The sequence below is a fragment of the Phragmites australis genome, chromosome 14 (assembly GCF_958298935.1).
Source record: "Phragmites australis chromosome 14, lpPhrAust1.1, whole genome shotgun sequence".
NCBI lineage: Eukaryota > Viridiplantae > Streptophyta > Magnoliopsida > Poales > Poaceae > Phragmites > Phragmites australis.
In genome coordinates, this window is record NC_084934.1 from 25,585,828 (window position 1) to 25,596,877 (window position 11,050).

General features: G+C 40.3%; 1 protein-coding gene across 1 annotated transcript; it reads right to left on the reverse strand.

Moving 5' to 3' along the window:
• Positions 1 to 2,463: 2,463 nt before the first annotated feature.
• LOC133891702 (arabinosyltransferase RRA2-like) lies at positions 2,464 to 6,739 on the reverse strand. Its single transcript, XM_062332435.1, has 2 exons — positions 6,313 to 6,739; positions 2,464 to 3,776 (listed from the first exon to the last, which is right to left on the reverse strand). Exons 1-2 carry the CDS (start codon positions 6,502 to 6,504, stop codon positions 2,688 to 2,690), a joined length of 1,281 nt encoding a protein of 426 aa, XP_062188419.1. The 5' UTR covers positions 6,505 to 6,739; the 3' UTR covers positions 2,464 to 2,687.
• Positions 6,740 to 11,050: the final 4,311 nt, after the last annotated feature.

Sequence of the window (11,050 nt, forward strand, 5' to 3'; positions counted from 1 at the left end):
CTCAGCTTTGCTGAAAGCAGTAGTAACCGCACAAGTATTAGAATTGAAACCCGCTTATATAACGCAATAGTAACTGCTGACAAGATTTTTTTTAGAGTATTCAGCATGTACCTATTTTTAACATCTCTCTTAGTGAATGGCTAGTTTTGCCTCCCTCCGTGAGGCTTTGACATTACATTCATTAGATTCTGATGTGGCACACCATTGCGAGACATGATATTGATAAGATTGAGGATCCTTTTGTCTCTTTGCTTGTGTGCATGCATTTAACGCACCATGCATGGCGATGGGAATAGTTGGTGGTTGTGTTCCAAAATGACATGGTTGAAATATGCGCATTTCTCCTTCTTATTCAACTTCACCTTCACCTCAGCTTTGCAACCGCTCCTCATTGATTTCTTTTCAATACCGTCCACATCTTCCCCATCATTTGAATCCCCAAAACCTTGTTTGTTGCAGACATACCATACTGTCTCAGTACGTTTCCTGTATCTCCTGACGCTGAAACCCATGAGTTGTGCGTAATCACAGTAGAAAGTGTAAGCTTCTTCTGGATCATAAAAAGTTACACCCTCTTGCGGTACAATTACGTCCAAAACCATTGGGTCTTGTAGATTTAGAGACACATAAAAAAATATTATTGATCAATTGTAATTGGCAATGTTGCAACAGTATTGTTCAGCACGTTGTAACTAGATTATCTACCATGATGTAAATGTAGTGTTCAACTTTTCGTAAGTATAGTGTCTAAAATGTCGTAACTAGAGTGTCTACTATGTTATAACTAAAGTGTCTACCATGTTGTAATTATAGTGTTCACTATGTTGTAACTGTAGTGCTAAGTATGTTGTAACTAGAGTATCCACCAAGTTGTAATTAGTAATCTCACAACAATGCATATCGCAACTAAAGTGCCTACCATGTTGCGACTATGTTGTTGAGCATGTTGTAACTCAGTTGTTTCTAAATCACAACTACAAACTAAGTTGTAACTGAAGTATATCATAAAGCGCAACTAGGTAATTTACATGGATGTAACTCGTTTCAACTGGAGGTGTCTCCATGGCGATTGGAGAGATCGCAACCGGCGGCGTCATGAGACATTGGTGGTGCAAGGGATCATGTGTTGCTGCATGTGCCACCAGTGTGATCGCCATGGATATGGTTGTAGCAACACCAGGATCCACAGTCGGTGTTGTCCCTATAGTTGCAATTGGGGATGCTTGGGGTGCGGATGACCTTATTGGCGTCAGTTGTACGAAATTCAGCACGATCGACGGTGTTGGGGTCGAGAATCCGCCGTGAATTTGAGGTCAGGGGGCCATAGTTGCAATCCGGAGATGTCAACGGTGTCAATTTGGGGCTTGAGGTCACCCACCGCCGTGATTTTTAGGGTTCAAGATCGAGGCACTTGGTCGGATTTTGTAGGGCAGCATCGTCGATCGATTGAAGCTGGGCTCGGTCAGGCGTGCGTTGAAGTGGTCAGCGGTGCGCAGGAGGAAGGCCGGCTCGGTTGGCGGCGCGCGAGAGGGAGGAAGGCTCGATCAGGGGGAGGAGGGAGGCTGACTCGGCCGGTGCGCGTATGCACTATATATACATACATATATACATATATACATACATACATATATACATATATATATATACATATATACATACATATATACATATATATATATATATATACACACACACACACACACACTTTCTAGGCTCAACTCTAGTTACTGTTGCGCCACCTGTAGTTACAATCTAAAAAATAGTAGAGTTACAATCCGTAAAATAGGGAGTTGCAACCAGACGTAAATAAAAAAAATTGTGTTGCTACTACGTTATAGATGAACGTAACTTCTAACAAATTCCTTATCTAATGATGTACAACCTAAGTAATACGATTGTAATCATAATACAATCTAAAATGTAAATCATTAGTTTCTCGTGTTGCAATTATGTATTTTTGGATGCATAGTTATAATTGACCTATCTAGCGAATTATTACAGTTATTTGAGTTATAACTGAAGGATGACGTAACAGTAAACTATAATGTGTCTAAACGTAAATGCAGCCTAAAACTAGGTTTGTTTTGCTGAAACTTTTGTGAAACCCGCCTGAACCTCATCTCTATTGTTGTTTCATCTATTTTCTTTTTTTTACGTAACTTTTGATGTTTCTTCCAAAGCTATGCTGGAGCCAATGAAACTTGCTTAAACAAGCATGAAATGTTCGAAACTTCCTTGGAACCTTGAAATTTCTTTAAAATGGCTGAGATCCACTTGATAGTTGAAATCTCTTGGGACTCTCCATACGTACGTGTTGAAGGGTATAACGTGCTGCAATGTTTGATACTTCCTTGGAACCTTTGCTGACTTCGATCTTGATACCTATAAAGCCATGATCTAAAACATTCACGAAAAAGAAAAGATACCTAAAACATTCAGGCAACTTCTGGTACTGTTCAAGCCTTAATGAAATGTCATGATCTATACCACTGGAATATAGCTGCTTCCCAAGACTACTAGGTACAGAACTGTACGATTTAGATGCTCAGTGAAAGTTGACATCTCAAGCATAGTGGATTTAAAATGGCAATGTATTCTGTATAAAACAATCTGTGCTTTCATTCAGAGTTTCAAGACGACTAGATACTAAAAATGGTCATGTTCTGTTCTACAAAAGCTGCAGTTTATCATTCTGATCCATCAGGGAAATGTTCAAGGGCATTTTGTTTTCCATTAACATAAAATTCAATCACTGCTTTCATGCGATCTGACTTATCAGGATGGTAGTTCAAATGCACAATCACTGGCTTCAGCTTCCGCAGTTGAGCATCTTTCCTCACAGTCTTGAAGAGAACTTTGCTGTTCATAAAGAGGTATATATCCATGGTTCTTTTGGATGCATGAAGACCTTCATAACCAGGATGTGAGGGGAAAAACAGTTCCTCATTGAAAACTGCTTGATCCCATGATTTGGGTTCACGAGAAAGGCGACCAGCTACCCTATCCAAAAGCTCAATTGAGGGAATTGTTGGCCTTATGAAAAAGAATCCAGAATTATAAACCCAAATACGCATCGTATGCGCATATCTTGCCCAGCCCATTGAAGGCTCATCAAAGACATCATTGAATCCATAAGCTGTCATATTGTTGTGGCCATCACTCATGGACTCTACATCTGAATCTCTGTAAAGATGATCAAAGGGATTTTGGAAGAAAACGATATCTATATCAGAGAGGAGAACACTGTATCCAAGCTGCAAGAATTCCCTCAGTATGTGAAACTTCAGTCCAGAAACAGCATGGTTTCCACCTGTCTTGCCAATGCTGTCAATGCCTTCATCAGGATCCGGCCGGTAAACTGGGACATCTTTGGACTTGCAGAAGTTCTCTATGCTGTCATCCAACGCAACAACTAAATAGTTTGAAATCCCAACTCGTTTGATGTTAGTGAACCACATCTCAAGGCTCTCTTTCACGTTAGAGTTTGCCAATGCAACTATTAGTTCCTTCTTTACAGCAACCTGTTCCAATATCTTGGCCAATCTGGGATTGGTGGACTCATCAGGAGTAACAGTTGGATTTGTTCTCAGAGCCTTTACTGTACCAAAAGGACCAGCCTTATACAGAACCTCGTTTTTCCCTTGTCCAGCCAATTGAAGCTTCATTGATAGTTCATTGATCTGCTTCCTAAATTCAGCATTTTTTCTTTCCAATGATACTAGCTGTGACTTCAAGTTCGCAACTTCCCCAGATGTCTCACAAGCAACTGAATCAGCCTAAAAACAGAGAACAATATAATGGTAAGAACATACGAGAACAACGAAATGGTCAGCAAATGGACATAACATTCTAATCAATTTCTTAGACAAGCAACACTCAACAGGGAAGTTTAAACATATAAACTACAAAGGAAAATTATAAACATTTGTTTCTTGACATACAGCAGGATTCGAAACAAAATGGCACTCAATCATATCCTGTAACACCATAGGAGTATAGGACAGGGAAACAATGGTTCACATTGTGTATCTGGCAATGAAATGATTATACAACTATGTCAGGTGGAAAAAGTTTCTGGATTCCTTGGTTACCTTCATGGCATTCACTTAAAGAGGCTTCCTCAATGCTAAATTTGGTCTCATTACTCAATTGTTTGCACTTCGACAACATTTTGCATTTGCCACAAAGAGAGCAGTATAACACCCTCTTGATGACAAAACTGATAGATTAAAGTTGAAAAAATGGCTAACATAATATCCATACTAAAATTTTGTTAAACCAAATATTTTCCAAGTTCACAGCAAGACTGATCGAGGGGTGTTCCTTCTAGACCCTGACAAAATTACATGAATGATAAAGATCACTATCAAGATCCATTGATCCACAGTACCTTAGAATATGCCAAATGCATCATCATGACGCTAATGGCACATTGATTTACACTTGGTGGAATGTCTCAAATGAAAGGAACCGTTGCACGTTTAAAGGACCAAGTTGCAAACCAGACGGTGTAAGGTATTCTTCAGCGGCGACGAGCCCTGTTCATGCAGGGATGATGTCCTCTCTGTGCTTTCTCCTTTTTTAGCATAGATGGACTAGACGGGCTGCCGTTTGTAGCGGGCGTTTTTTGGTTTCCTCATGTTAATACACTCTATTTCTCTTAATGGATCCCAGCAGTACTCGTGCCGTTTCCGCAAAAAAAAATGCCAAATGCGAAGGTAGAACTTTACATTGCAAACTGATTACGTGCTTTTCTGTTTCAACCTAGATTCTTTTTTGCAACACATGCATCGCTCGTTTCTTGCAACACAAATCTAGATACATGTGCTGCCAACGTTGTTAACGAGCACAAAACGGATAGGTCATTGCAATAACATCTTGCTCTATGTAGTAACCGACAAGACCACATTCTTGAGCAATCACAGAACATAGCAGCAACCAGAAAAAAAACTGAATGAAAAATGCAGAATGTTGTGAACAAATAACATTTGCAGCTGCCAAACCATGTAACCACAATGGTTTCTTCACAAGAATGATCATCTTTTGGGATGCGATAGCTACAGCTAAATCACTTGCTTACTCTGAGCATCTCCTTATCCAGTCTGTTAAGCTTAAAACAACCTACAGCATTGAGCACATTCTCTTAATCTAGTTAATTACCTCTATGTGTGCGTGTGTTTTCAAACAAGCAATTACCTCCAACTGCTGCATATTTGTAGCATTGTACATAGTTTGTTCTCAACTGATCCTAATGAGGAAAACGCAATACCGTTTAGATTCCCAACAAGTTGACTGACTCCGAATTTATATGATTCATCCATTGTTATTGTTGCATTCTTCCAAACCGAATCACATTACGAGTAGAGATAGGTATTACCGTATCAGGGAGACATTTCAAGACAAATTGCTACTGACCCAGCTCAATCCTCAAGATCTCCGTGTTGGCATTGATCTCGCTTGTGCTAACATTCTCTAACAGAACGGGACTGAGAGTTAAGGGAGAGTCGTCCCCACGTATGTGCCCTGATCGGGGGTGCAACCAACTATATTGGTTGCGGTCCCATCCCATGGTAGCGCTATATAAGCATAAGGGGGAGTCGGGTGCTTTAAGGGATTGAGATTCGCTCTAGGATTTAGTCCCCCCCCCCCATAATACCACCTATACCGACCAAACACGCGCTGCTAACGGGGTGAAGGCCGCCACCACGCCAACACGTCCTCCCCGAGCTTCTTCACCACACCGGCGACCACTGCACGTCTACCATTGTGACCACATCACCGTCACCGACGTGATCGCACCACATCACCTTCACTGACAAGTACGTCTACGCCGAAGTGATCACGCACTTCACCTTCATCTAATGGTTGTTACTAACCTTGGGATTAGAGAGCATTATCACATCATTAGAGTGGATGTGTATATATAGCCATGTGATGAGCCAAGATGGGCCTAGATGATATATAGGCCTTAACACCCCCCTCAAACTCAAGGTGGATCTAAAGCATTGAGTTTGAGCAAATGAAGTCGATGCTGCTCTTGAGTCTATGTTTTAGTAAAGAAATTTGCAACTTGCGATTGGCACATACTGAAGAGTAATTGTTTTCTGATGACAATAAGACGAGCTTGAGTCTCGACCTTGAGTCTACCCTCATGTGATGGTGTCACCGAATGCAGGTAAACACCTCACGCTTCCGTATTTAGGGTGCTTGATCTTAGGGCTAGCAATTATGATGGTTAACTGAAAAATTAAGACTAACACTCCGGCTCTCCACTCCCACGAACTGAACAAGCGACAACGAGTGGATGCGTACCCGGCGAGGCCAATGGAGGGCGGAGTCGGTGGAGCGGGAGAGGAGGCCGTCGGGGTAGAGGAACGCGCACAAGCATCCGAGCGCGACGCCGACGGTGACCGCCGCGGCGATGCGGGACCCACGCGACAGCGGCTGCCCGGCCCCACCCCCGCCGCCGCCGCGCATCAGGGGGGTCTCTCGCCGGCCGGCCATCTTCCTCCACCGCCGAGACGAGATCGGGCCGGAATAAATGCGAATGGGTGGGTGGAGACCCGTCGTGGATTCCTTCCTCGTCTCCTTTCCGGGGGAGCAGGTTTGGGCGAGGCGTGAGCGTGACGCTCGGTTTTATCGTCGTGCTTTGGAGTGGGGCGAGGACGAACTGGTGCGAGGTGGGATTCGTTGACGGAGGAGACGGTGGGGCGCACCGCCGCCCAGCAAAAATGATTTGCACCAAATACGGAATAGTATTGTTAATGGGAGAAAATGAAAGAATCCTGGGGCTGTTTGGATCTGTACCCAAACGTGTCAAGCCAATTTTGAGCTCTGCCCGGTTGATTTGGCATCTGTTTGCTTTAGAGACCAACGTTGGCCGGCCAAAATGAATTTGGCCCTCCCCAGTTGCCCTGCAAGTCAAATTGTTGGCCGAGCTTTGACGTGCGGTTTGCTCGCCCACGAATTGGCCGGCCAAAATGCACAGCAGCTGGGATGACATGTCAGCGCGTGAGTGATGGCATTAAATGAGTTTATTTGGAAATAGCAAGTTTAAAATCGTATTATTTGCTAAATCGTGTATCCGATTTTTAATCTATTTTGAAGTGTGGTGTTCTTTGCAATTAAATCTACAATTGACTATATTTTGATGTTAAAAAAATTAGTTGCATGTGGGTCCCAATATCATACTTACAGCTTTCAAAAATTTTAGCATGACTATAATCCAAATGCCCTCTTCTAGCCTTAATTTTACCGTAGCCCTAACTTTGACTCGATCACGAACCAAATAACATTTTTTCTACCAAATTTTGGCACTACCCCAATTTTTACTATAGCCAAAATTTGACTTAGCCTGTTAGAGCCAAACCAAACATACCACCTATTTGCCATCAAGGGTGATAGTCAGATTATTGGGATGATGCTTTACTGTAGCATGCTACTGATTTTTATAATAACCTCTTTTAAGTTTCTCCTAGTAACTTTGTTCTTTTAGGGTATGATTGATTGCTAGTATAGATCTTGTTTGTATGGACTGTATATACAGGCTGAGGGGAAGTATATTGAGTGGAGTTATATTTGTTGAAAAGATGAGTGTTTGGTTGATTGTATCTGTCTGTATAGATTGAGCTGAGTTTCTATTTAGTTGACTGAATCTGATGCCGTATGAGTGGATCCAAGAGTTAAGATTGTGATTAATTGCTCATATGAATATAGTTTTGTGACACTAACATGTATATCTGCCTGTATGGCGGATATAGGAGCATGCATCCGTTGAGCTAGGCTGCGCCCGAGCTAGCTTGTGGTTGTACATTTACATCTATCTAGTTAGGCTAGAACAGTGCATACGAACAACCAAATATGTTTCTTCCTGATATTATATGCATCTGTCATACAAAATTGCTCTCATGCGGGCAACTAAACACACCCTTAGATCCCTAGCTTTGGTCTGTCAGGAGAAACTTTCTGAGTCTGACAATGAGATCCTTGACTCTCCTTTCTCTGAAGAGGAAGTAGAACATGCTCTTTTCCATATGGAATCTAACAAGGTTTCAGATTTAGATGGGTTCCCGCTAATTTTTTTCAAACTTGTTGGAGTACTAAAAAAAATAATTGTCTCCAACTTTTTCATGACTTTTATGATGGAGTTCTTGATGTCAAGAGACTAAACTATGGGTAATTACATTACTCCCTAAAACCCTTGATGCTGTCAAGATCAACAGTTTAGACCCATGGTTTGCTTAATTGCTCTTATAAATGGATTACTAAAGTCATGACTCCATAATAGAACATTTTATGGACAAGATTATAAGCAAATGCCACGATGCTTTATTAAGAACAGGAATATTATAGATGTGTGTTGTCATTACATGAGATTCTTCATGAAACTAAGAGGCAGAACCAGATTGGGGTTAGATCCTCAAGTTAGATTTTGAAAATAAAAAGCACATAATAAAGTTAGTTGGACTTTTTGTTTCACTGCTTGGACTTAAGAGGTTTTAGTGGCAGATGGAAACAATGGATCAAACATATTTTGTGTGCTGGCACTCTTAATGTCAAAATTAATAAAAGCTATATAGGTGTTAGGCAAGATGATCCTTTCTCACCTTTTCTGTTTAATCTAGCTGTTGACTATCTTGCTAGAATGATTTATCAAGCTAAAAGAAAGTAGAGTATTACTGGGTTGGTTTTCCACCTTTTTGATGAGGGGATTGTTGTTCTGCAGTATGCATATAGCACTATTCTTTGCTTACAACATGATATTAAGAAGGCAAATAATCTGAACCTGTTGTTGTGTCTTTATGAGCTGATGTATAGCCTTAACATCAATTTTTAGAAAGTGAAGTGATCATCTTGGGAGAGGATAATAGGTTAGCAAAAAATTATGCTAATATTTTTCAATTCCAAATTGGTTATTTCCCTATCAAGTACCTTAGGGTACCTGTTAGTCCCAGTCGTCTCATGGTGGCTGATTGGGTGAAAGTGGAGGAAAAATCAGTAAGAAGTTATATAGTTGACAAGGAGGGTTAGTTTCCATTGCTGGTAGACTATTTTGATTAATGCAAGTCTATCCAATGTTCCTACTTACCAAATATCAATGTTTTTGTTACCACAAATAGTTATTAAGAAGATTGATAAGGTTAGAAAGAAATTCTTTTGGCAGGGAGGGGTGCCAACACCAAATATCATTTGGATAAGTGGGTTAAGATTTGCAGGGTCAAGCAAAAAGGAGGTTTAGGGATTAAAGATATAGCAAATATGAATGTTGCTTTGTTATGTAAATGGTGGTGGAGGTTGGAACAGGGGAAGAGGATGTGGCAACATTTGATAAAGAAAAAGTATCTTCTCTCCTTCTCTATTGTGTCAGTGCAACATTATTTTAATGATACACCTTGACGGGTTGATCTCCTCAAGGTCGAGCCTTGTTACTTACAAGGTAGGAAGATCATTATTGGTAATAGTCAAATTTTAAGGTTTTAGGAGGATTCCTGGATTTCTCTTAAACCTCTTTCACTAATGTTCCCCATTTTATATAGAATTTGCTTTGAAAAGGTGATATCAGTTTGCTTTGGATATGAGATTTAGTGAAATCTGACCTTTAGAAGATTGTTGAATCCTACCTTGCAGGAACAATGGGACATCATTTTGAGCTGGATTAATCATGTTCAGCTCACTGAGTTTGATGATAAATTAGTTGGTCTCATACTAAATCAAAGATCTTTACTGTTAAATCACTATATAATTGGTTTGTGAGAGCTCTCCAAATCAACCTTTTATTCACATTTGGAAATCCAAGACCCCTTAAAGATTAAGATTTTTCTTTGGTTACTTGAGCAAAATGTTTTGTTGACAAAGAATAATTTGCTCAAACGAAACTGGGTGGGTGATGACACTTGTTATTTTTGTACCCAACGGGAAACTGCCCAACATCTTTTCTTTCAATACCCTATTGCTATGACTGTGTGGGGGTTTGTTGCTACCTACATGGGGATAATTATATTTCTAATTCACTTCAGCAATTTAACTTGTGGATACAAACTCATCTAGCTAATGGCAAAACCTTCTATGTGATGGAGCTTACAACTATTTATTGGGCCATCAGGAAAGCTAGAAACAATGCTTGTTTTGAGAAATAAACTAATTCATGATTCTAGTGAAATCATCTTTCATGTTTGTTCTTTTTTTGACAATCAGGGCAGATCTTCTCGAGGATTTGAGAAAGGAAGAGCTTTTGTATGGGGCCCAAGACTTGTTGCAGTCCGTGTCTCAAATTCTTTCATTTCAGCAACACTCATCTGGTTCTCAAGCGGGACGCTAGCCGCTTCTTCTTCCTGGTGATGGACTTGCTAGAGTCAATCCAATGAATCAAGAAGATGGTAAGAACACACACTAGATCTATTTTTTTTTTTTTTTGCTATGGTGCTCTGTCTCCTTATCTCGTCCTAAGTGATATCATGTCTTTTGGTATTTGTGTCAACTTCTAGTAGTTATTGTGCTTCTGTTATCCTTCGGTTTTTGGGAACTTTTTGTATTTCATCTGGTATCAGTTACAATTATGTTTTTGTAAGACTTGGTTGTAACAGACTAAAAAATTATGTTACTCTACAATGAAAATAGGGTATTCCCACGTCGAAAAAAGCAAAAATATTGTTGATTAGTTTTGAATAAATGTGTAACTACAGATGCAAGAGTGCTTTCATAGGGTGAGACTTCCATCTGATTACTCCGCCAACATCAAGAAACTAGTTTTCATGAATGATTTAAAATTTATTGTCATGAAGTCCAATTATTGCCATGCACTGATGACACATAGCCTTCCTATTGCGATTAGAGGTATTATGTCAATCGATGCATAAGTGACCATTATGAGTCCGTCTTCTTTTTTTACTGCAATTACTTAGGTTTTCAATTCCCCCAGACTAGATGACCTACAAGACAATGTGGACGAGACTTTATGTCATCTTGAGATGTTGATCCTCCGTGTTTTTTATGTAATGGTTCATCTTGTTGTTCACCTTGTTAAAGAGATAAAGTAGTGTAGTTCTACATC